The sequence below is a fragment of the Hylaeus anthracinus genome, unplaced genomic scaffold (assembly GCF_026225885.1).
Source record: "Hylaeus anthracinus isolate JK02 unplaced genomic scaffold, UHH_iyHylAnth1.0_haploid 11981, whole genome shotgun sequence".
In the NCBI taxonomy this organism is placed as follows: domain Eukaryota; kingdom Metazoa; phylum Arthropoda; class Insecta; order Hymenoptera; family Colletidae; genus Hylaeus; species Hylaeus anthracinus.
Genome location: NW_026534329.1, coordinates 7022790 through 7048240, shown reverse-complemented (window position 1 = coordinate 7048240; position 25451 = coordinate 7022790). Strand labels below are relative to the sequence as shown.

Here is a 25451-nt window from a genome sequence, read left to right as displayed (position 1 = left end):
TAAATTTCAATAAATCCAGTATCTTAGGACATTCAATTTTTACAATTTCCATAATAATTTGCTATTATGAAAAACTATTTTCAGACACTGAAACCTCCAAAATCCAAGTGTTCGTATAATTTTCATACGCAGTGTACTTACTTTTACAATCTTGTCAAACTTACGAATCCTATCCGAGTTCATTCTCTTTAATCCCCTACCGAATGAATCGTTTTAGTTCCTCGATGAGAAGTCCCATCGTTTACATACGGACAAACGCTAACGAAGCATCATTTTCGAAAACACATAAATTGTAAGCCGCGTATCGTTCCAAAGGAAAAGGCGTTATTTTCACGTGACGGTGGTGTATTCGGCAACGAGCGTTGGAGGGGGGTCAACAATTTTCTAAAGGAGAATTTCAGGAAACGCAAATCGGTTTCCCGCGTTTGCCAGAAAAGCGAACGGATGTTGGGATAGTTTCAGGGGGGGCGGGGATCGAAAATAGCCAAGCTAGAGGAGGAAACGTGAGCGATTCGACGACTCTTCCGATAGGGAGGGGGCGGTTTCTCTCTCGCTGGTACTCTCGTGCTTTCGCTTTTTCGAGTCCAGTGTGTTTCGCCACCCGAGAAACCCGTGTGCCTTGCGTTTGAACGTCAAGGTAGGTGTCCGTGATTGTGATTGTTGTTTTGCGCTCGACTTCCGCGAATACGAAACTTTTTGCCGAGTGTCGTAACGAGGGATGGCTCGCGTTGCAACCAGAGCACACGCACAAAAAAATAATAACCCCCGATTACCTTGGATCGCACGAAAACCGCACGGATTAGGGATGGAAACGCGTAAGCCGAGAATAAGAACGTGAACGCGTAACACCAAGTGGTGAAATGTCTTTTTAATATAGTTCGAAACTTTGTTTGGATACGTTCGAATGCTTATTTTCAATGTTTGGAATTGCTTTTTGAATTTTCCTATTGATTTTTTTGTTTCTTCTTTGGTTAGATGAGTACATGTAGCGCCAGATCGATCGAAAAATGTATGTGAATTTGAAATTGAGTCGATGTTCCAGGATCTACTTTAGCGTGTGTTATAACTACTTGTTTGTCTGCTATTACTATTGTTTATTTATGTTGTTATTAGGAAAAATACGCTAGATTGAAAGGAAAATTCCTGTGGATTTAGAATTGACCTAATTTTAGTGATATTACTAATTATTATTATTTATGTAATTTCTCAATATTTAGAACATCACGTCAGATCGACAGAAAAGCATACATAAATTTGAAATTGATAAGATTTCGATGTTGAAATATCCACTTTTCTTGTAATAATATCATATTACATATTTGTTATTTCGATTATTTATTTATTTGTTCGATATTTAAAACAGTACGTCACCTCGACAGAAAAGTGTACATAATCTTCAAATTTGAATATTCCAAGATTCACTTGAGTGTGTTATTATCTCTCTGTGTACTATCGCTATTGTTTATTTATTGTGTTGTTATTTAAAAATGTACAACGTCGGATGGACAGAAAAGTAAACGTAAACTTCATATTGGTAAAATGTCGACTTTCCAATGAGCGCTTTAGTGTAATAAATCATCGAAGAATGTTTTGTGTCAAGAGTGGTTACAATTTGCAACGTGCGAAAATATATGTATGTGTATGTTTGTCGTTTCTTAACATTTTCGGTTAGAACGATGATGAATCACTCGCGTGCACTCGTAACTCTTGCACCCAGACAGTTCTATGTGACATCAGAGACAGAATATTGCTCGCACGTATTTTGTACACTATTCTCATGCGTTTTATTCGGTGCAGTCAAGGGCGAATTTAGGCGCGAGCTTCATAGACGTTAACAAAGTAGAGATGGTTAAAATTTTATTCAAACAATAGGTGACGAATGAAATGATCGTATACTTACTTTTCAAATTAAATTTTGATTTGTTTACTAAGAAATGTTTGAACCTATAATTAAATATTCGAAATTCGAGTTCAAATATAAACATGAAATTTTACAAGTTTCTACATATCTATAACCTTACAGTAAATAGCGATGAGCAATATGCGTGCAATAATAGACGACAAATAAAAGCATCGTATAGCGATTTATTCGCAGCGGTTATTCAATTGGACGATCAAATGATCAAATGGCTACGCTCTTCTTCGTTTAACGTAATATGTAATTTCATTTCATAAGTCAGATTCTAATTATTATTGGATAAATAGGAGATGAAAAGTTGATTATTCGAAATATTTTCCCATCTCTGATAATAAAGATGAAATTAATTGTTAAAATAGAAATAAAGATTTTCTTATTTAAGGACGATTAATACGATTAAAGAGATGAATTTCTCCAAGATGAAAGATGTAAAGAATGTATACAGATCTACGATGCGAAGATGGGCAATGTTTTGTTCCAATAATAGGTAACAAATAAAACCAGTGGATATTTATTGCGTAATATTTCATTTTCTGCCGAAAGACAAAGAAACGAAAATTTAAGAGACGTATGCTATTTAAAAAATGCTAGCGCTTCATATTGAAGTCTTAGTGATAATTCTTCCTGTTCGTCGAATAAAAAATAAACACGTCGCAGGGCTTCCGTTCGCTTTATCCGAGCGAATCGTTTGTTATCACACAATCTGGAGAATATTCAAATATTTATATTGGACGTAAGAAGATAAGAAGCGTGTTTTTCATCTGCTTCTTTAATGTAGTTGGCAGAATTGAAGAACATTTATTTTCCTTCCGCATTGTGCTCTGTTTTCTCGCCAATGCTACGCTTCTTTTCCGAACTTTGCTTTAGCTAAAAAAAAAAAGTCGTCGGTAACGACTTACGAAATTCTCCAGATGTGGCAGCAAGCGTGTATTCGATTACAATAAGACAGAGATGGTCAGAATTTTTGTCTCGGTAGTACTTATTCTCATTTAACGTTAACAATAATCTGATACTATAATTCAGTGCATTTTTCATTCTTGTTTCGAAATTGTGATTAAGTGGTTACATCACTTTGCCAGTGCGAATTTTCAGGCTTTTGTATAAATATTCAACTACAAAATCATTTTTTCTTCATTTTTACAAACATGGCGTTGAAGAAATAAATGGTTTTGCGATGGGCAGGATAACTCAATTCAGGTTCAAACTAGAACAGTGAAATAAAATGATTTAGTTTCCTTAGTCCGAAAACTAGCGAAATACGTTTTTTGAAATATACATTTTTAATAAAATGCCACGGTTCCAAAGTAAGGAAATATCGATATAATAAAAAAAATTCTACGCATTTCGCTAGAAAAACACATACAACGATTACATAATAAGAGATTCAAGTCGGTTGATTGAAAATGGGCGAGGCAAGAGTGTCAACCGATTTTGAAAATGCCGTTTCGAGAAAAACTCGTTTAAAATTTTCGTTTCGCTGATGCGCGTCTCTACTTCTACAACACAAAACTGCTTTGCACTTTCGATATCGATTTCTAATTAATGGAATATTATTTTCGCGTCTATAGAGAGTACTTTAAACAAATGAGACAAAGTTCTATTTTTTGAGACGATTCAAGTGGTGTAACCCCCTAAGATAAGTATTTTGCCATCTCTGCAATACGATTGAGCATCGAAGCGATCGTTGGTAAGTGACTGTTGCTCTAAACGATTATCGACCATCTCTCGGTATTAGCAGAGTGTTATCCACCATAGACGATCGACTCGCGACCTAGCAAAACTTTTACATTCTCGTGTACCGATATAAAATCGCACGACATCTATACTTCCTCTCAGAAACCACGATCTCTCAGTTGCTGTTGCCGTCTGTCCCGCTCGCAGAAAAAGTCGGTACTACATCGATCGCGGAAATCACGGCGGGAAGCGAAATTTCGTAATCGCGTAGCGGTATTATTTCGAGTACAGAATAACGATAATACAGAGAGTACGATATTTCTCGACACTTGAAAAACCCAGCCAAAGATTCTTGCGCGTGGCATCATTGTAGCAATAAGCGTTAAAATAGATTTGCGGTATATCTGCAGCTATACAAGCCATGCGAGCCACGCTTGTTTAGCAAACAAGGGCAAACTTCCAGTTAACCGTAAGAATTTATCCGTCATCGTGTCGTCGAAATTCACGACACACGGAACAGGACAAGAAAACGGACGATACGATGACTGATAAATACAGGTAACGGTATTACTGAAAGTACTTACGGAGTTACATACTGTTTACATTTTTATATTTATAATCTAATAAAGTCGTATTTACTTTGTTAAAGGTGCGACTTTTTGTGGTGCGACGAATTTAAAAATTTAAGATCCGTTTTCAAAGTCTGTAAAAGAATTTTTGTACGAACTTTGCCAAATTTATTTATTGATTTACGTTAACGTTAAAGTAGCACCTGTTGTCAAGATATTTTGGAAATGGTTTGTCTGAGGCAAAAAATTCAAATAATTATCGTGCGAAGCAGAAAAGGGGAAAAGTAAAGTAAATGGCGCTCGGTTAAACTCAAGTTTCCAAATGTTCACTTAGTGTCGACCATTTAAAACAATCGATCTTTTGTTGTTGAAAATATCTGATGGTACAACGTAAAATTCTTTTAGTAAAAAATCGGATAGGTTTGTTATACAGGTCTGGTATTTGCTTCCTTCTAGATATGTAAATACTTGAAACTTTAAACGCGTTTTTCTCGAAACCGGATTGTCGAAGCTGGTTGACACAATTTCAGAAAATTTATTGGACCGATCGACTTTTACCCTCAAGGGCTGTAGCTACGATTGATTGTAGCTGCAGTACGGGTTTAGCGATCCCGAGGTACCCGAGCTAGAGGGGGTGGCTAGTGGATCCCAACAGATATGCAATAGATACGTAAATGTAATGTAAGAAGTTCAGGATTGACATAAAACGATATAAACGTGATGTGGAAAAGAAACACATATGTGCAAGTCTGGTGAAATGTAACAAGCAGAACTGAAGCAATAGGTGTGCACCCTTGTAAGATGAAAAAACAAACAAACAAAACAAGTTCAAATTTGGACTATACATTGAGAAATGATCCCTCTATCGTCCAATCCATAGTTTGTTTTTTGTTATAAAAAATTCGGCACGTTTTTCTTGAAAATTTGAACTTTTTTTGGTTTTCTTTTTCGTGAAACGATAACGATATGTGTATAGAATAGAACGTTGGTACAATTTTCAGTCTCAGTTTATTTGAACACAAACGCGTTTCATCACGATAATTTGTTTAGACTTTCCATCAATTTTTCTTAGATATAGCCCGTCAAATTGTTTGAATAATCTTCTTTACCGAATTATCATTTTGTGGTTGAACGAAGACACACCTTTCACTATTCTTTACACTTCCAGTATCGTTATAAAATTTCTGATTTATACAACCTACAGCACTTATATTGTCCTTTTCAACTTTTTCCGAATGTATTCCCGTTTCGATAGACTCGATTCTTAATTTTACATTCTGGGAAGAATGCAGACATCGCGTGGCATGGTGCACTTCTTCAACTTGCTTCGATCACGTTCAAGAATCTAGTACCCTTTAAATTTTCGTTTGTCTTTTACAGTTATCCATAAAATCTGTTACCGCTAAACATTCAGGAAATGAAATCCGTAGAAGTCTAAACGAAAAGTAAGCCACGGAGATTCGAACCCACGACGATTCCCGGATCCACGGTCAACCCCTGTACCTACACGACCAACCCCGTACCCTACGTTTCGTATTCTCGTTCGACTCCTTATTCTTGATACTGCAAATCTAATAATCCGGGGAATGTATCCATTTTGTACGAAATTTCGAACAGCACGGTTACGAAAATATTGGATTCGACGGATCGGAAATTTCTAGACGCATCAGTTTATAGATTTTTTCGAACTGGCACCGTTCCTAACTCCCTCCGTCCGAGTCGAAATTTCAACGAGGTTGTAACGGGAACGTCGTCCAAATACCAGCGAAAACTTGGAATAGATGACGAGTTATGTAAAAGAAACGGATCGTAGATTCCGCGGATCGGAAAACAACCGTAGATATCCGAGACTAATTGTCGCCAGGATCTTTCGAAAGATTTTGGCCGGCCTTTCCGGCAGCTACTTTCGATCCGTAATTCCGCTGTAATCTAATACGACCCAGAAGTACCATTGGTGCCTCGGGTCACGAGGTGGAAGAGGGAGATGTAGAGATTTTGCGGACGATGTAGATATATTCGGAGGAATTTCATAGCAAAAATAACTGCGGTAGACTACCGGTGGCTGCTCGGCGGGGACGCGTCAGAGAGAATCCGAAACTTTCATAAGATAAACGCGCACTTTGCCCGAACGTCTTACCCTTCGTTTTTTAATTCTTCGCTCTTTTCGTCCAAGTTTCCGGCCATTAGCGGCGACGTACCCGAGTTCCAGACGAACGGTCGCCACACTATGACAAATCGCCGATCTACCTTCGCGAAACTCATTTTTAATTACCGTCCTGGAATCTTGTAACGGGCCCCTCCGAGTCAGTCGGAATTTTCGTCTTGAAAACCACGATATTCTACAAATTTGTTATCAAGTTGTATACAGTAGAACCTCCGTTACGCGAATTAATCTGGGACAATCGTTTTCGAATAAGAGAATCTTTGCATAATAGAATATACACGTACAATGTATAGGATAACAAGTGGTTGGGATTCAGTTTGACCAAAAATAAAATAATTAGAATTTGATTGTAAATAGCTTCATACATAATACATTAGGTTGTCTCAAAAGGTTCATTCCTTTTAATAACAGCTTCAGGTTTTTCTCTACGTTCAGTTTCAAATTTTAATGAATTATACCTCAGTAACGATGTGATCATTAATTGTTTTCTTTTTTTAAATGGCTTACAATTTCGGTTTTTATAGCATATCAAACTTTCAGCAACTTCCTAAATTCCAATTTGATTTAAATTGAACAAATTCACGGTGACAATCTGTATGTTTCATAAGAAGCTGTGTTATAAATTACAACATTTTTATAACAATTTTCAAAAAACTGGCGTGGTCAATTAATTGTTATTTGTTTTAAATTACTTATAAATTTCGTTTTTATAGCACATCAAACTTTCAGCAACTTCCTAAATTCCAATTTGATTTAAATTGAACAAATTCACGGTGACAATCTGTATGTTTCATAAGAAGCTGTGTTATAAATTACAAAAGTTTTATATCTCTTTTCATAAAATTCAGATGGTCAATTCAAATCGGACTAGGCTGATGCGATTCATATTTAATCAAATAAGAATCGATTCAAGTTCTGTTAAAATCCTACATTAAATAAATCCATGGAACAACTAAAAATTCAAGTGTCCGTATACTTTCGATATCCAGTGTACCACAAATCTATACATTTCGCATTTACATCTTACGTTTTAAACAAAGAAATTCTGCTATCTTCGCGGTGAAACGTTTTCGAAAATATTTGTAAACCGCTTCTCCAGTTCGGGGTGGGGTAGCACAGTATTTTTTCTTCTATATGCGCGTTGGATAAGCTATTATAACACCCCTCGCAAGTGGTTGTGTGGACGGTAAACAAGCGGTTTCTATTTTCAAAACTTATATATGTCAGTGAACTCTAAGTATGTCTCGTGTCTCGCGAACGGGGTATCACGAGTATCGCGTTAAAGGCAGACATGATCGATGGATACTTCTTCGCGTTTTATAGTTTCGACAGTCTCTATACGGCTCAGAATATTTCTTGGCACGTGTTTCGAAATAACGAGGCGAAACACCCAAGTGACCGCCTCCGGTTTGGGTATCGAATAACCAAACATTCGCGAATGATCCTGAAACATCGGGACGATGATTCGTAACCCACTTCTTAAATAGAAGTTGTTTGTTCTTCATCGCTATCGGACCCGCTATTGTACCGATGAATCATCCTCGCGCACGGTACGATAAATTAACTACGTTTACCGCGCCAACGGAATAGACCATTCTTCAGGAAAAGCTTGAAAATAAGATTTCTAGCAGGGGTGATATTTCGAACATTACTGAATTACCGTAGTATCTATCGCCCTGTACCGATAACTCGGAAATTAGCAATGAGTTATGTGTATTAATGACGAATGCTTTTTTTAAGTAGGTATTCTAATCTAAAAATTTGTTTAACACGTTCACGCCGGCGTGTACCACCGGTGGTTCACGCTCGCGTGCCTATCAGATGGCGTGTACCATCGCGCCGCCTCATGGCGAGAATCACAAATAACAGTCGGCTTGAACGTGTTAATCTATTTTTTTAATATTTTCTCAGAGTGTAGATTTTTTAATACGCGCGTAGTATCTCTTGAAAAAATTCCTTATGGATTTAGCAAAAAAAAAAAACAATTAAATTTGAAGATTATGCCTAACTATACTATGGACAATTTGTGCAATCGATCGAGTAATTAAATATTTAAATAATGTTCGAATAATATATAGAAATATACAAAGTTAATAAATTGTACAAAAAAAGAAACAACGAAATTAAGCAGAAATTTTTATTTTTACGTTTATGTAATTACGTTGCGTCCTTCTTGTACAATTTATTTATTTGTTTATGTCTCGACAGTAACGATCAGCATTTGTATACCGAAATGAACAAAAATTAAGGTGCGAAACATTCACATTAAACGAACTATACTTTTGTAGACGATAAATGCTACAATATTTATTTATATAAGTGATCGCACATTCAATTCTCTCTACCAATTATTCGCGAGCCAATAAGGACAAGTGCGTGCAATTAGTTTTTGGCAAAATTTCGAAAACAACGGAGGTGTGTCGCACGAAAGATTTGTTTTTACTGATTCAGCGTCCGCGCACGTTGAATTAATGTTCGATTAGTGGAATGATTTACTCAAGATCGCGTGAGGTTGCCAAACAGTAATTATACTAATGCCTTATTTGTTTGGGCTAGTTTGGCTCCGATCTTCGAAGGATATTGCAATGTGCAAGTTTGCGGTACGTTTCGCGTGACAATTTTCAGACGAATGCGTTGGACGAAAACCATAAAAATGTTAATTATTGCTATCTATTGTCAGGTCTTATCTTATCGCGAATTGCGTTCAGCTTGAATATTTTAGAGAAGTACGATTTGTACTTTATTCAGTTTTTATGAAACCAAATGTGACTGAAGACACTAGGTACTTGTAAATTGAATAATATCGATTTGAAAAGAATATTTATAATCGCTGCTTGTTTAATAAAAATTATATTTTTGCAAAAGTTTTTCCAATGTTAGAAATCTCTAATTAAAATCGAAATCTAAAATGTGACTTAAAATAATAATAATAAATTGCCTGCATAAAATCGAATAGAAAAGAATGCTCATCATATTTTATTACACATCTAAACTTACAAATTAAGAATTACGAATACGAGTTGAAACTTTACGTTTTGTAATAAATAACGCTTGAGAGCGACAAACAGTGGCCTTTCTTATTCAAATTAACTTTTATCGGTAAGAGCTATTGTCAAGGATATTGTCCATGGTCACCTAAAATACACTAATACTGTTCGTTCATTACTAAACAAACTGTCTTACATGCGTAACGTATAATAAATTGGAAAGAGGTAGTTTGGCTAAAAAAAAGTAGGTCGATAGTATAAAATAAAAATGTCGTGCAAGCCTTTATTTTCAAGTAAATTGATTTTGGAAACGCGTGGGACATACATTTATACTGATTTTTAAATTTTTATTTCTACGACATTTTTCTTGTACCTAAAATTATCATAGCGTTGTTATTGTATGTAATTGTTATTAATGTAATTATAAAATATACGTATTTGATTATATGTTTTTTACACCCTTTTATTTTCTGTTATTTTCCAGTGACAGAGAACTGACCTTAATTCACAAGCACGAGTATGGCCGCTCAAAGGGCAATGTTTGTGAACAAACAGTTCAATTCTCCAATCAATTTGTATTCGCCACAAGCGATACAAGAAACTTTGGATAGGCAAACCCATGTTTTGGCTAATGGTGCAGTCGGGTAAGCCGATTTATACAAATTTAATATCATTGTCATTAACCCTTGACTAGAATACATTCTAATACACTAAGGCGATTTATACAGATTCAATATAATACAATACACTATACAAAACAATTCAATACAATTCAATATAATACACTAATAATGGCGAGACCACTAGTAATACACACAACTAGACTGCGGATGTTTATACATTTATGGCAAATGAAAATATTGGAAAATGTATGAGAATTCGTTCATACATTTCGAAAAAATGTATGAGTTTGTGCCTGCCACAAACCTAGTAAGACAGTATTTCCGTATAGACAGCATTTACATTAACAATATTCAATATTGTCGCCCCAACAGAAACTACCCCAAACCTACTCAGACAGTATTTCCATATAGACAGCATTTATATTAACAGTATTTAATATTGCGTCCCCACCAAAAACTACCTCAAATCTACTCAGACAGTATGTACATTAACGGTATTCATAATTGCCGTCTCCACCATAACTACCCCAAACCTACTCAGACAGTATTTCCATTAACGGTATTCAATATTGTTGATTCCACCATAACTACCCCAAACCTACTCAGACAGTATTTCCGTGTAGACAGCATTTACATTAACAGTATTTAATATTGCCTCTCCACCAAAAACTACCTCAAATCTACTCAGACAGTATGTACATTAACAGTATTTCCGTGTAGACAGCATTTACATTAACGGTATTCAATATTGTTGACTCCACCATAACTACCCCAAACCTACTCAGACAGTATTTCCGTATAGACAGCATTTACATTAACAGTATTCAATATTGCCTCCCCACCAAAAACTACCTCAAACATACACCCCCAGCAAAAGGTACCCCAAACCTATTCAGACAGTAGATTTCGGGCCCGGTGCTACCAGTGCTACCAGAAAAATTCGGTTCGGTCTCGCATCGATAGGCTAGATCTTAAAGAATCCGGAAATGTGTTGGCTGTTTTGTCGAACAAGGTGAGAATTGGTGTGAATCTATTGGCATAGCGACCACCTTGCGTCAATCAAAGCGCGCAACACCTGGTCCACGTGTCGTTTGACGGATTCGTATCGATCCTTGTCGGCTAGCAGATTCTGACCAGTTGCAGGTTGATGATTCAGCGTTCCCGCCGTCATTGGCGAGTCGCCGTTATTTTCAGAGGGCCGAATCACACGAGTTAGAAATAAACCCCGGTCCGGAGCCTAGCCGTTGCGCAAAGCCCGCGAACGCTATCGTACTTGACTTAGTTTCGCGTTTGGTGGCCTCGGGGTGTGTGGTTTACCGGTTTTCTCGCGTCTCGCAGGATTTCCCTTCTGTCGCCTGTCTTCCTCCGCTGATCAAGATGCTCACCCAAAACAGGTGACGATCAAACACAAATAAGCTTTTTAACGAGCTCGAAATTCAACGGTATCGCTACCCTCGGCTCCTTAAAAAATCGAAAACAATTTTGGGGAATTTTTAACATCATACATGTGTAACGTGGAAATTTGCAAATTTTCACGACTCGAATATACATAGTTTGAAGTGTGTCTTGTAAAATTTGTATCGAAAACTAGTTGGAAATTGCGTTAAATCGAGGTGTCCCTTGAAACGTCATTGTTCCAGCTGGTCCAGTCGATTTCAAAATGTCATAGAATATTGTTGTATATATTGTCTACTATATAGCCAAGCTACGTTTGAAAATGATCATTTTTGAGGAAATTCTAGCAAATTATGAAAAAAGGCAACTTTAACTGCGTTTATCCCTAAACGATACTTTTCAATTTGGTTGACAGCTTACCGAGAAAACTATGGGTCCAATTGATAAGACTCAAGTCACATTCTCTTCAGCAAACTAGTCTCTATGGCCTGACATAGTGGTTTTTTAAAAATTGACTTCTCTTTTTTTTCTATAAACATAAATTTTTCTCAAAGACCAGCCATTATCTAATTTTCTGAGATATCAAATTATTCTTACGCCAGGACATAGGGACTATCTAGTTTTTTAAGAAAACTTTTGGTTTTTCAAATATATAGACATAAAACTGCCAATCGAGTAACTCCATGTTTGACGTTATGAAACCGCTTTTTGTACGTTTAAATGTTCAATGAAACACAGTGAAAGTTTAAAAACAATTCGTTGTGTAGTTTCGTTGTAAACAATTTCTGAGAGAAACTCTCTCTTCGAGACCGTTATAGTGTTGTGCTTCCTTAAAAGTCAAAAGCTGCTACGGCAAACGACATGCTCGTCAATTGATTATCTGGTAAACACTCGTATCGATGACTTTTTCAGAATCGACTTCAACCAGTTAGCCAAGCCGGCGAATCTACAAAACAGTGCGGTTCTACGAATGCTCGAGGAGGAAGAGGCGAGGCAAAGAAGCGGTCAGCCAAGTAAGTAAAGAAGGATTTTTTCTATTTTTTCTGGTGAAGTCGTTTCTTGTCAGTAAGTAGTGTTTTCACGAACAGCTCTATCTGTTCAATAAAAAAAAGCGTAGCAATAAACATACGAACGTTGTCGTAAAAGCACAAGCACATTAATGAGAACCGTCTGTTTTTCAATGTAATGACAAATAAACTTTATTTTCAAAAGCGAAGACGAGAATACTTCAGAAATTTAATTGCTTTTCACGTTCGACTCATCGTCCATTTAAGGCTTTTTATTAATTTATACATAATATTATAAACCTTGGAGTGTCAAAGAATGTAGATTCACACGATCGCAGGAAAATGATATTTCAGTTTTGGTCGATGTTAATTAATTGTGATCGTTCCATTAAGTATTCAATTTACTTTGCAAGATATACAGAACAATTGCAATTGTTTTTCAATAAACATAACTGTATTCGTTTGGGAAACGGTGCTGTTCGTTCCTTGTTAATATTAACCATTCTTTTATTTCATTTCATAATATGCACACTATTTTTAACTAAGTATCTTAATCTTAATCACAAGAAACGACTTTGAACGTTACATAGCGAGTCCATTATAACGTAGACTGCACAGACGAAAAAGAACCTAATCCAAAGATTTCAGCTACCGAAGCACGAAGCCGCACATTAATCTAACGAAGAAGACTAACAAGAAGCAAATCTTGCAAGCTGCTAATCATGAGCGAGGGAGACTAACACCACTTTCAGAAAAGCTGGTTTGATCTATCGACAGAGAGGTGAACACTAACAACGTTACTCGCACGCTGCACTGACAATGAGTTATGCCTTGCCAGTTTTCCTTACTCTCCTTGCTTGATAGCTGTTAACAAAGGAAGACATTTTTCCAGTGATAACAACCATGAAACCATAATCCAGAGATGGACAAAACTCTCATCTAAACAAACATTTCGGATAATGATGATGAGAGATGAATAACTGTCCCTTCAGGAACTTTTATTCAAAAAAGGGGACTTCGACATAAAAACTGGAATAAATTGATTTTTTATATCAATACTTTCATTAAATACTTTACTATATGTGAATATTATTCATTATTCGTAATTCAAATAAAATTGTGCCAATCTCTGGTATATGGTCTCTGGCACGATAATAATTCCAGGACACTTTCGACCTCATTTTTGTCCTCCTGATGGCCACATCTGTCGTCTGCTTGTTTTTTCAAACCCAGGTGAAAACCATACTATTTATAAAATGCTTTCCGCGTGTTTCATCTCGGTTAGAGGAAGTGTTATCATCGAGGAAACTAAGCCAATCAATTTTTTACCTTACGAAAGGACAAACTTCCACGCAGCAATTTTTTTATAGTAACTTTGGTATTAACGTATAATTTATAACATGTTCTCGTCTTTAATCGTCTTCAGAATTTGTAATAAAAAATATTAAGACCAAGAGATAGAGATCCAAGATTTTGTTTAATTTTGTTCTTTTAATAAAGTAACGACTTCAATGCTCTGTACTATAAAGTTTTATAAAGCCTATAAAGCCTTTTATAAACTATATATAATTTTATACCTATACATTAGTATAGTATATAGCAGGGCTTCTTAAACTTTTTGCATTCGCGACACCCATTTATGATAATGATCCTTTTCATAAACCAAACAATATAAAATAAAGATATGTAGATATTTTGGGATGATTTATTGATTAGCTAACAATATATATATATACACATGAAAAAATATAGTTTTAGAATTTGTTTAGAAACATACAGAAATATGAAATTAAAAGTTGCACAAAAAGTTGTAAAATTGTATTTATTATAGTTACCAAAATTATATACTCTATTTTTCATGAAAACTGTATTTTATGGCAATAACATAAATAAAAGAGAATACTGAAGAGAATATTAAGTATTTTATACATTAAAATCTCGCGACATCTCACATTATTATCCAACAATGGTTCGGTAATTTCGTGTCTTTGAAACGCTAAAAATTTGCAGCAGGGTTTTTTCCCTAAATTTGGTTTTATTCTATTTAAATATTCCATCACGCGTGCTGTGCTTAATGCTTTTGTCGCCCTTGCTATGTTCTTCATAGGTGTTAACACTACTAAAGATAATTACAGACTCATCCTCTTAAGATACTAAGCGAGGCCATTAATGTCTTAGAAGTTTCAATATGCTGTGGAATTTAGACATTCAATAAAAATGTTGTTATCGTTAGTGGAACGTATATAATTAATTCTCTTGAATCTAGGTACATATAAAAACATTACGTAGTGAAGAGTGACAGAAAGTGCTTATTCAATTCTACATACCAACGTTCTAACCCTTTGCACTCGAGGCCTTTCTTTCTAGTATCTTCTAGCGACTCGAGATGCTTTTTTAACATTCTATTGCCACGAATGCTAAGCTCAATCAGATCACCTTTATCTCGCAATAAATATTTGATCGACACTTCGAGTTCCAAAGAAGTTAAACCTAAACAAATATTACTATTCATCGATTTACTGTGTCAAACCTAATGATGACCGAAAGTCACTTCTCGAGTGCAAAGGGTTAATTACTGATACTACTACATTCTTCTTAACCCATAACTCTTTTGCATTAAAGAGTTACGCCGCTTTGCCCGCCCGAATTTTCAGGCTTCTTCAAGAACTTTTTTTTCAAGCCATAACAAGATTTTATTTATATTGAAGTACATTAATGTTTTTTTTTTTATTTGAGCCTTTGAAACCTTTTATAGGTTTATTTTGGCTTTACAGATTGTACAAAAGGTTAACAAAGTGTTAGAAGTACATTAATGTATTGTATAAATATTCAACTACAAAACCATTTGTCTTTTCATTTAGTACGTGATTCCCATATGGTTGAGAAGGAACGTAACGCGGTTGAAGTTGACAGAAAACACTGTGTCATCCTTTGAACCTCTCTCGGAAATCGTAACTTTCCCCTACCTATCAGTATCATCCCCCACTTTTTGGCTAGTCACCAAAAAAGCTCTAAAATCGGTGGCTAGGTCGATTCTGCGATAATGAAAGGTACAGGTGACTCTGGGGTAGCGTTAGTTGTTGGCGAGAATTCGTTTTGGCAAAGTCGGTTTCACCTTCTTCTTCTTCTTCTTCTTTTTCTTCTTCGTGGCTAAGTGACTTCTTTTCTAAAAAGAGTGTTAAAAAACGGTACGTTTCTACGGTGAACATCGCTTCAATTCCATACCTGACAGTGGAGTTTTGACAACTGTATATATACAACTCTACACACGCTCATTGTATACGCACGACTGACAAAGAATAATTTCGTGTGTATGGTGCAATTTAACAACCAAAGTGAACTTATTTTTTATCTGTGTCATTTCTGTTCAATGCGGACAAACGTTAACTTTATATAATAATTGTTATATAGCAACTTTTGTATAATTGTACTTTCAATTTTGAGTCGTTTTGTTTCAATCGTATTTTTGCGTCTAAAGTTCTGATAATTGTTCTACAGATAATTATTTGCACTTCCATTGTATTCTTTCTTGTTTATATCCTAAGTGATAATTATTCGAACAGTCGAAACTTGTATATAAATTAAGGAGAATTACCCGATACTGTTTCAACCATAGTCAATTTTTTTATCGATCTGAAATTCAACGCATTTTTATTTATAGTAATATTTTGGACTTTGGAACCATCGAGTCATGAGAAATTATATTTTTATTTATGATTCAATGAAAATAAACTCTGAAGGTTGTCAGTATTGAAATCTGTGAGAACGTACTTAATTAATCTAATTGTAAGACATTCTTGGTTAATTAATTGGGAGTGCGAATAAGTTCTCGGCGTTATTTGTGAAAATAAATCCTTTATTTAAAAAAAAGTAGTAAAGAAACAAGTGAATTAAAATATTGCCCATCGCTGGAGACTACTTTTCCCCATCTTTCTGGCAGCATTTGAATTCCACGTCGAAAAAACGATACATCTTTCGCGGCTATCCACGAATCGATCCATTTTTTCTAATAAAAATAGCATTCATTTTAGTATGACAAATACAATTATCCGTGATCAATAATAGTAGACTCTACGACCTATAACTATTATTTTGTATGCAGTTTTCATCAAGAATTGCTTCAATGCTGAAGTGAAATTAATATTACCTGTGTACAATATACACATAGATAATGTACATAAAATGCTTCACACTAGCGTGCATGTATAATATACCTTATTCTACAATAACGATCCTGCAAGTAAAGTTATCAAGATGGAAACTGAATATGTTTTCGTAAGCGTTTAAATGGGGTATTGCTGAAGAAACTCGCCAATCGAAATGGCGGACATCTGACGTGTGCCATTGTATTCGCAACATATTTATTTCTATTTCAAAGCCGTATTTTTATTTTCATGGTCCTTGCGTTGATACTCAATATTCAAGGCTCCAGAACCAAAGAATCTAAGAATACGGCAAGGTCGTACCGAAATTGTGCGAATTCTTCAGCAATAATCGCGTAAATATAAACTTGGCTGGTGCCACGATGCGGTGGTAGCTGCTTGAATAATAATTCGTTTTATTGGCGCAATAACCACTCTTTTCCACGTTTCTTTCTATCAAACATGACGAACGAAACCCGATCCGGCATTCATAGCCAAGTGTGACCGACGTTAACGTGAAATATCGCGCGAAGTACCGATCGTTGGTTTGCTTACGATTGCTACCGTTGCAACAAGGATTTATTGAGAATTATTATTAGCCGCAAACTGTTTTGCATTGCGTATGATGACGATGTTCGAAAATGTAGTTTTAACTCTTCGTTACTGAATGTCTCTTCCTGCTAAACTTAAAGTTTACATGTCTACAATTAGAAATTGAGGCATAGATTAATGTTTTTAAATGAAATGCATGTTTCCGTGAACAATTTCATAATAATTGAAAGAGATCTTTTCAGAGTCCTTCATTAAGATAACTTCCTTTAAAATGTTAATTATTATTATCACTATTATTGCATACTAATGTATTTTATTTTAAATTTAAACAAATCATTTTATACATTTATGCATGTATATACGTTCTGAAAGATGATCTAACAATAATTATGATCTATATTGTTACTATATTATTGCTATGTTTTCGTAGGCAATCCAAGATTTTAAATTATATATTGCATTATTTTATGATAATTGTTAATAAAGTAGAATACTTCATAATTGATGAGATATCATTCTTATAGGTTTCATAGGTGATGAAATTAATAGAAATAAAACTGAACGTTTATCAGTCAATTACATTTACAGGAAAAAAAGATTCAAATAGTATCATCGACACAAAATTTTGTACATATAATCACGCAATAAAAGTTTGTACAATACTGCAAAAATATAAACACATTCGCGTGTGTCATGATCTAAAAACCAGTATGACGTATACGTTGCGATCGAGTCATCAACTTGTTTACATACGTCGCACATATATTGTTGTCACCTTCGAAGTAGCTTGTTCAAGAGAACGAAAATATTCGTGCACTACACTGGGTATGAAAAGTATACGAACACTTGAATTTTTCAGGTTTCAGTATCCCAAGGTAGTGGTTCCATGGATTTATTTAATGTAGGATTTTAACAAAACTTCTATTGATTGTTACTTGATCAAACATGAATCATATTAGCCTATTCCGATTTAAATTGACCACCCCAGTTTTATGAAAAACGATATAAAAATTTTGTAATTTTAACACAGCTCCTTATCAAACATATAAATTTTCACCGTGAATTTTTTCAATATAAATCAAATTGTAATTTAGGAAGTTGCTGAAAGTTTGATATGCTATAAAAACTGCAATTGTAAGCCATTTAAAAAAAATAACAACGAATGACCACATCGTTACTGAGACATAATTCATTAAAATTTTAAACTGAACGTAGAGAAAAACCTGAGCCTGTTATTTTGACATACAATTTAATAAAATTGTTGTTTTAATAACTGTTCGTATATTTTTGATACGGTATAAAAATCGACTTATTGGTTTTTTAAGAAACTTTTCTAAGGTACTGAAATCTACAAAACTAGAAGTGTTCGTATAATTTTGATACGCAATGTATGTTTGTTGCAATTAATTCAAAATAAAAATTATTTTAATAAATAAAAAGAAGGAAATACTGTAGAACCTCTGTTATGCGAACGTTCTTATGTTCGTATATTTCTGATACGGTATAAAAATCGATGTTTAGTAATGGTAACGTTAATTCTTTCAATATTAAAACGCAAATGGTGTCCAGAGGGGTTCTGGCACGTTGAATATCAATAGTACAATTGGTTTTAATGATAGACTGCTTTAAGACACTGGAACCGCAAAAATCCAAGTGTTCGTACGATTTTGATACGCACTGTGCGTAAACAGTGTAGATCGTCCAAAGTATTACAGATAATTCTCTTAGGAATCCTTGAAGCTGTTACAAAATTCTTTTAGTCTTATCTAGTAGATTCTGCCTAATACTACGCGCATGAGCACTTTTAAAATAATTTGAGTAAAACATAAGTTCTATTGCAATCATGAAATTTACATTTGACGATGGTTTATCATATGTAGTCCCATTCTAATTGCATTCCCTGTACTTGCTTACGTACGCTTTTGTGGTTAATATGAATAATTCTTATTTGCTCGATCTAGCACATTAATTCTGAATCATACTTCAATGCAGACTAATTGCATGAATTCTTGAAATTGTTTCCAGGCCTTAAACGCGTGGCTTGGCCGCCACCTCCAGAGGATCAGGACTTTGATTTCATAGAACAGGGACCAGTGCAAGCGAAGGTAATTTTTTTTTTTTTAATAAATCCATAAGAAGTATACACGTGTTTGATCAAATTGTTTAAAGCGATCAGCGATAGACACGTGTATTTTTCTATGGAATTAATTAAGGGATGTACCCCGAGTCAACGATCGTAGGCCTTTGTAGACACTTCTTCACGATTGTGATTTTTGTATTATTTTGTATTTGTCACGCCGCTGTTTGTTCGTGTATCTGTTGTTGTGCGTGTATTAGACATAATGTTGTATTTTTATGTTCCTTTCTTCCCTTTCGTTTTATGAATGTACCCCACGTTACGAGCTTGCTGATACGTCGTAACTAGCTGAACAATCCTGTATTACGTCACTTCAAAGGTCTTTGCGCATTTTATAGAAAAACTATACGAGTATGAACGCGTTCGTTCTAATTTGTGCCATACCACGGTTCATTCGTGTTCATGCCGTTTGATCTTGACCGTTCTTTTTTTTTGTAATAATGAATGTTCTGGTGCGCGAAAATCGTCGGAGGTTTTTCGTTAATAATTCAAAAACAAAGCACCATCCGACATTGTTGCAAAGGAAATTGTGATTCGGAATCGTCTCAACTCCCATTTCCGGTTCTTACACTAATTCTGGGACACCCTGTATAGACATGCTACAGTATCGTTCGTTTTCTTTACCAAATACTACTTATTTTGTTCTGTCAGATGTGACAAGCTAAAGTTAGCTTCGACATTAGAGCTACCAAACAAGTAAATTTGACTCGTGTGCGTGAAACTCATTTTTAAAATGACTCAATTATTAACTTGCTTCTTTAATTTCAAACATATACCAGTGTATTTTTTAACCGACTTCGAAAACGAGGAGGTTACTCGATTCGACACGTATATTTTTCTTTTTTTTTTTTTTTAACAAATACGCATTGTCCTTGATATTTCTAGTATTAATGGAACAATGTCACAAGATTAACTTTCTAGGATCGATTCAAGTCTGACTAGATCCTTTGTACGAGGCGAAGACCAGGTACCGATACGTTGAGAGAAAACTAAAGGGAAAAATAAATTGACGATTAAATTTATTTATAAATTGTATTCGTAATATAGTTGGCAAAAATGTACGCAAAGACTTTTGAAATTGACCCGACGTATACGAACTATGTGTATACCTTTGACAACGCGGTTGACTACACCACTGTGGCTGTCGAGGCGGATGTACCGAGACTATTTCTTCAAAAGAACAAAAAAAAAAAACAAAAAAAAAACGTTCGAATTCGTCGCAACGGATGATCGAATCGGGCCAAAAAAAAAAAAAAAAAATCATTAATCGACACGGCAATGCCTACAAGAAGCCTCTGTTTTCCCTTCCATTCGAAAGACCCGTGGAATCGGTGATCGCGCCTCGTACCAGAGCAGTCCCTCGTCAGGTTCGTCGCCTCAACCGCCCTCGACGATCGCTCGTTCGTCGACTCAGAGTGCCGTCCCGTCGTCCCCGTCACCGGTTAGTCCTGGCGGAACTCTACGACAGCCTTCGCACTTTCAACATCATCCCGTGCAGAAGGGCTGGGCGCCGGTAACACCCCCTGCGACCTCCCCGATATCGCAACAACCGATTCATCCGGTTTCGTGGTCCGGACAACAGCAACAACCGAATCACCTTCCTCAGGTAAGTGATCGAGGCGTAGGTGTCGACTTCGTATCCCTGATATCGGTTTGCTTCAGAGGTTCGTGCCAATTCTTAAAGAAAATTCAAAGACAGCAAGACAGTTTTGATTTCGATATACATTTGGACAAATTTGTAATTGTTTCGTTGCACAAGAAGTAAATTGTTAAGAAGTAAATGTTTTTCAATTATAGAGCATTGAGCTGAAATATTTTCCCAGGCGCATCAGACCCCTTGTTTCGTTATACATATTCCATTAATTAAACGACCCTTTTTATTCCCTATTTCTATCAGCCCGTACAGTTAGGGGGGCCATTCTGTGTTGTTTTTTTAAAGGTTTTTTCGGAATTTTTTATAGCGAAATGAAAAAACACAGAAGATCTCACATTTTTACTATATATTTATTCAGCCTTTAATTGTAACTTTGAATATTTTTCAGCAAAAATATAATGTGGATCACGAGATTTATCGCACGCGTGTGAAAAAAAAAGGTAGGTGAACGGCGTCCACGATTCCGGCAGACTGGCTAATCTGAAATAAAAAAAACAAATTGCATGTTAATCTGTAGGTGGATAGCCGTTCGCTCGAAGTAGGATTTTTAAAAAAATACTGAACCGTTTTTCTTTTTTCATAAATAAGTAGTCGCAGAAGATCATGAAATTTTGGGTCTTGATGTTTAAAAGCATATAAAAAATTGAATTTTCAAGATTATTAAAAAATCCTACTTCGAGCGAATGGCTATCCACCTACAGATTAACATGCAATTTGTTTTTTTTATTTCAGATTAGCCAGTCTGCCGGAATCATGGACGCCATTCACCCACCTTTTCTTTTTACATGCGAGCGATAAATCTCGTGATCCACAATATATTTTTGCTTAAAAAAATTCAAAGTTACGGTTGATGGCTGAATAAATATATAGTAAAAATTTGAAAGCTCTGTGTTTTATCATTTCGCTATAAAAAATTCCGAAAGAACTTTATCAAAAAAACGGCCGTCACACGGGAAGACCCCCTTAATTCATAGAATTCTGAAACACTCGGTATATTCAATTAATTCAGTGCAATTTTATCAGTAGGACTATATCAACATCACGTATCTCTTATAATTTTCGATAATTAGAAATCTGTTAGACAATAACTGAAGTCGACACCTATCCATATATCGGATCGCATCATAAGTAATATCCTTTGTAATACATTTTCTGATTCAGTCATTTCAATGGAATGTGATACCTCGATACCATATACATATATGGTAACACTATTTTCATGTAAAGTTTTTCATGTCTCTGTTTACTCATGTAGAGTGGAGCATGAACTTGTTTAAACTGAAAGAAAATTTCGTTGCTATCACACTGAAAGGTTTTTGATGCGTACATAGGATAAGTACAGCATCCTACTTTTTTTTTCAAATAAACATACAAAAAACGGCATTACTTATCAAACGATCCGATAGCTTGAAAGTTTTATCGACAGGTGGATTGCTTCGCAGAAGAGGTGTATAATAACAAGGAAACTATTGTATTCTTGAGTTCTCTGTGTGTATTTCCTTCTGTCCTGGAACAAGAGTGTAGTCAACAGCTGTTAATTTCTAAATACGCGTCCTTTGGGAACGCGTTATGTTGAAATATCTGTCACACAGCGGCTCGCGAGATTAATCTAATCGTGTTGTTAATTACAGCAACCCCTCCAAAACAATTACTCGTCGCAACGACAACCGCAAAGTCAAGCGGCCCCAGCTGTATTCGAAGCACCGCCATCCACGATCACACTTCGCCCGGAGCCTCCAATCTCACAGGTTTGATTCATAGAAATATTTTTAAGAGAGGCAACATAGAACCTTCCTTGTTCTAAAATATAAATACGAATACAGTTCCTATTGATTGGTTCCTATTAAGTATGTACAGTGGGTGTAGAATGTATTCGTACACCGATCAATTTCTAAAAAAAACTGTGTAAAATTGTAATTTATTAATTGATTTTTTATAAACAATGACATTCTACATATTCTCGGAAATCTCTAGAATAGATAGATTACAAAAAGTATAGCTATTTATGTAAGTTGCGAAATTAACGAGAAATAAACAATTAATCGATAGAAATATTGAAGCAATAAGTATTCGCACGATTGTTTGATTTTTTAAAATTCATTAAAAAAGAAAAAAGTAATTTACATTAATTTATAAGTATATAATACTTCCTTCCAGGGATCTCCTTTCGATTTTATGATTATTGCAACTCTTCTAAGCATTAAATTAACTAAATTATTATTTATTCGAAGTGGGATCTTCTTCAGTTTCTCTATTAGAACCTTTTTTAAAAGTACTTTACTGGAAATTGGATGTTTTATCATTCTTACGCAGCAATAAACTAATGTGTTTACGTTAGAAATTCTACTGTAAATGGTTCGTCATAAGAATCGTACAAATACTTATTGCTTCTACACTGTTAGCCACTTTTCGCATTTTCTTGTTAATTTCACAAATTATATTAACTAGTAAATGTTGTTTGGACTATATCTATCTTAGAGACTTCCGAGAATATGTAAAATATTATTGATTATAAAAAAGGAAGTTAATAAACTACAATTTCACAGAAAAGTTTTTTGGGAAATTGATCGTTGTACGAATACATTCTAAACCCTTTGTACATACAGTAACTATTGACCTGTTTAGACTTGTTTTAAATATTTCTTTAAACTTCATATAATTCATATACTCATGTTGTATCTGACACCAGCAAATAAACACGGTTTAAAAAGATAAAGAAAAAGAGGCTCTTAAGGTAGCTTTATTAATATCTTACAAATTGGCATTGTTTGGTACAATTTTTTAACGCGATATCATTTCTATCATGTTTTTATTGCATAATCAATTTGGTGTCAACGGAGAGTCTTAGAAATAACATTGTTGCTTTCTACCGTTTTATTAAAGTATGACTAAAGTTTATGATAAAGTTACCTATTTTTATTATACTCGTGGCTCGTTAAGGGCAGAAAAGGATGAATACGACGTACTAATATTTTTTAATGGATATTTTCAAATAGGATAACATAATCGTGACGAAACTGAAGCATTACGCGCTGTGATTAAAACTAGATGCAAAAGATTTGTAATAATATGAATGTTCGTAAACAGTTAGATGATAATTGTAGGCACCAGCGCCAGTTTATCAAGCTCAACCTGCCGCAACAAAGGCTCCAGTTAGTGGAAACATGAGAGGAGACCTGAAATGGCCACCGCCATCGGTGAAAGCTCAAACGGAAGCCGAAAACAAAGCCAGGATGGATTTGGCAAAAGGACCTGCTGTCAGGCCTCGAAGAGTAAATAAAGATTATAGCGGTTTCTTCGCTCAACACGCCTTGACCAATACGTACCCTGGTTACCGAGCTCCGCCAGGCACTCAATACTTCACCCCCTCCTATCAACATTAGCGAATCTATTTCACAATTATTTACCTCTTTCGAAACGTTGTCCTGAGCCTGATTTTTTCACGATATTCGCGAAACGTAACGCATATTTGGATTTTGTTATTTTGAAAATGATACAGCTATTTAAAGTTAATCCGAATCCCAATTACGTTCTTCGCGAGGATGTTTCGATAAAAAGAAAGTCGCTCGGGACTGTTTTCGTTGGATTTCGAAATTTGTACACTGGAAAGAAGAAAGAGAACCAAAGAAATGACCGATTAACACATTCACCTTTTGGTTTAGGTACTTTAGGACTTAGGACTGTACACGGGTTACAGGGTAACGTGTTTTCGCTTTTCCAGTTCTTCTAATCCGAATTGGCACGATACTTTTTACGAGATACGTTTGAAATTTCATCAAGGTTCTTCACAAACACTTTCTGTTCGGATTTCGAATTTCAACATAACTTGTATATACAGAGACTGATTGAACAATTGCTTTTTATCGCCGTTACTTTCATTCAAGTGTAAAATGCCATTCGATAATGTAGCTTTATAAACTTTTATCGCGAACCTTAGTCATCCCTTTGCACTCCTAACACCAGCTGTACTGTCTAGGCACTCAGAGGCGTACTGCTCAAATACTTAGAGGCATCGTACTCCAAGTAATAAAATAAATGTAACATTTCCCTTAAACTATGTTAATTCATGTATGCTTGCGTTTGGTTAATATAAATTTTAAGTATGTAGTCTAAAAAATTGTCAAGATAATTTCGTGATCATTGAGTAACTCATTAGTAGTTGAATTATTTGGAGTGCACAGGGTTAATATATTTAATGCCAAACGTTGACATACGAACGAAAACTAACGCTTCTGACAAAAAAAGCTATTTATCTCGTGGAAGAGTGGTAACATCTGAAGTATGAGTTCTAGCGAAACATTACGATTATTAATAATAAAATCGCCGAGTTAATACAAGAATGTCTATTAACGAATAACGAAAATCGATGTCATAATCATGATCGAATGAAAATCGAACAAAAATGTTGCGAAAGATTGAAACGAATATATGTCATGACATCGGAAATATTTTTGTAAAACGATAGAGATGACCATGTGTCCATTAAATAACGGAACTTTTTAATAATGTAACATACTGATGTGTATAAATAAAGAATATCTACAAATCTATGTGCGGAATGTTAATTTTAATCATTTAAAAAAATTTATTTCAGTGTATAATAATATATAATTTACTTTATAAATAAAT

The 25451-nt window shown here is 35.1% G+C and overlaps 1 protein-coding gene and 1 long non-coding RNA gene across 3 annotated transcripts; one reads left to right on the top strand and one right to left on the bottom strand.

The window, feature by feature from the left end:
• The first annotated feature begins 499 nt into the window (after window positions 1-499).
• Window positions 500-25372, top strand: LOC128885634 (uncharacterized). Of its 2 annotated transcripts, XM_054139766.1 has the most exons (7): window positions 500-637; window positions 9797-9956; window positions 12243-12343; window positions 19057-19136; window positions 20487-20774; window positions 22454-22570; window positions 23927-25372. In XM_054139766.1, the coding sequence occupies exons 2-7, from the start codon at window positions 9832-9834 to the stop codon at window positions 24203-24205; spliced, it is 990 nt and encodes a 329-aa protein (XP_053995741.1). In that variant the 5' UTR covers window positions 500-637; window positions 9797-9831; the 3' UTR covers window positions 24206-25372. The 2 variants fall into 2 exon arrangements, with proteins under 2 accessions (XP_053995741.1, XP_053995743.1); XM_054139768.1 differs by lacking the exons at window positions 500-637; window positions 9797-9956 and adding an exon at window positions 11176-11329.
• LOC128885644 (uncharacterized) lies at window positions 10084-11039 on the bottom strand. The gene is made up of 3 exons (XR_008459634.1): window positions 10713-11039; window positions 10534-10615; window positions 10084-10468 (listed from the first exon to the last, which is right to left on the bottom strand). It is a non-coding gene; the product is annotated as an uncharacterized LOC128885644 (long non-coding RNA).
• Window positions 25373-25451: the final 79 nt, after the last annotated feature.

Bases quoted from the DNA above. Each gene is read 5' to 3' on its own strand.
- LOC128885634 (XM_054139766.1), top strand. From the start codon at position 9,832: ATGGCCGCTCAAAGGGCAATGTTTGTGAACAAACAGTTCAATTCTCCA. The intron at 12,344-19,056 runs GTAAGTAAAGAA...AATTGTTTCCAG, and splicing joins GCAAAGAAGCGGTCAGCCAA to GCCTTAAACGCGTGGCTTGG. The intron at 20,775-22,453 runs GTAAGTGATCGA...TGTTAATTACAG, and splicing joins AACCGAATCACCTTCCTCAG to CAACCCCTCCAAAACAATTA.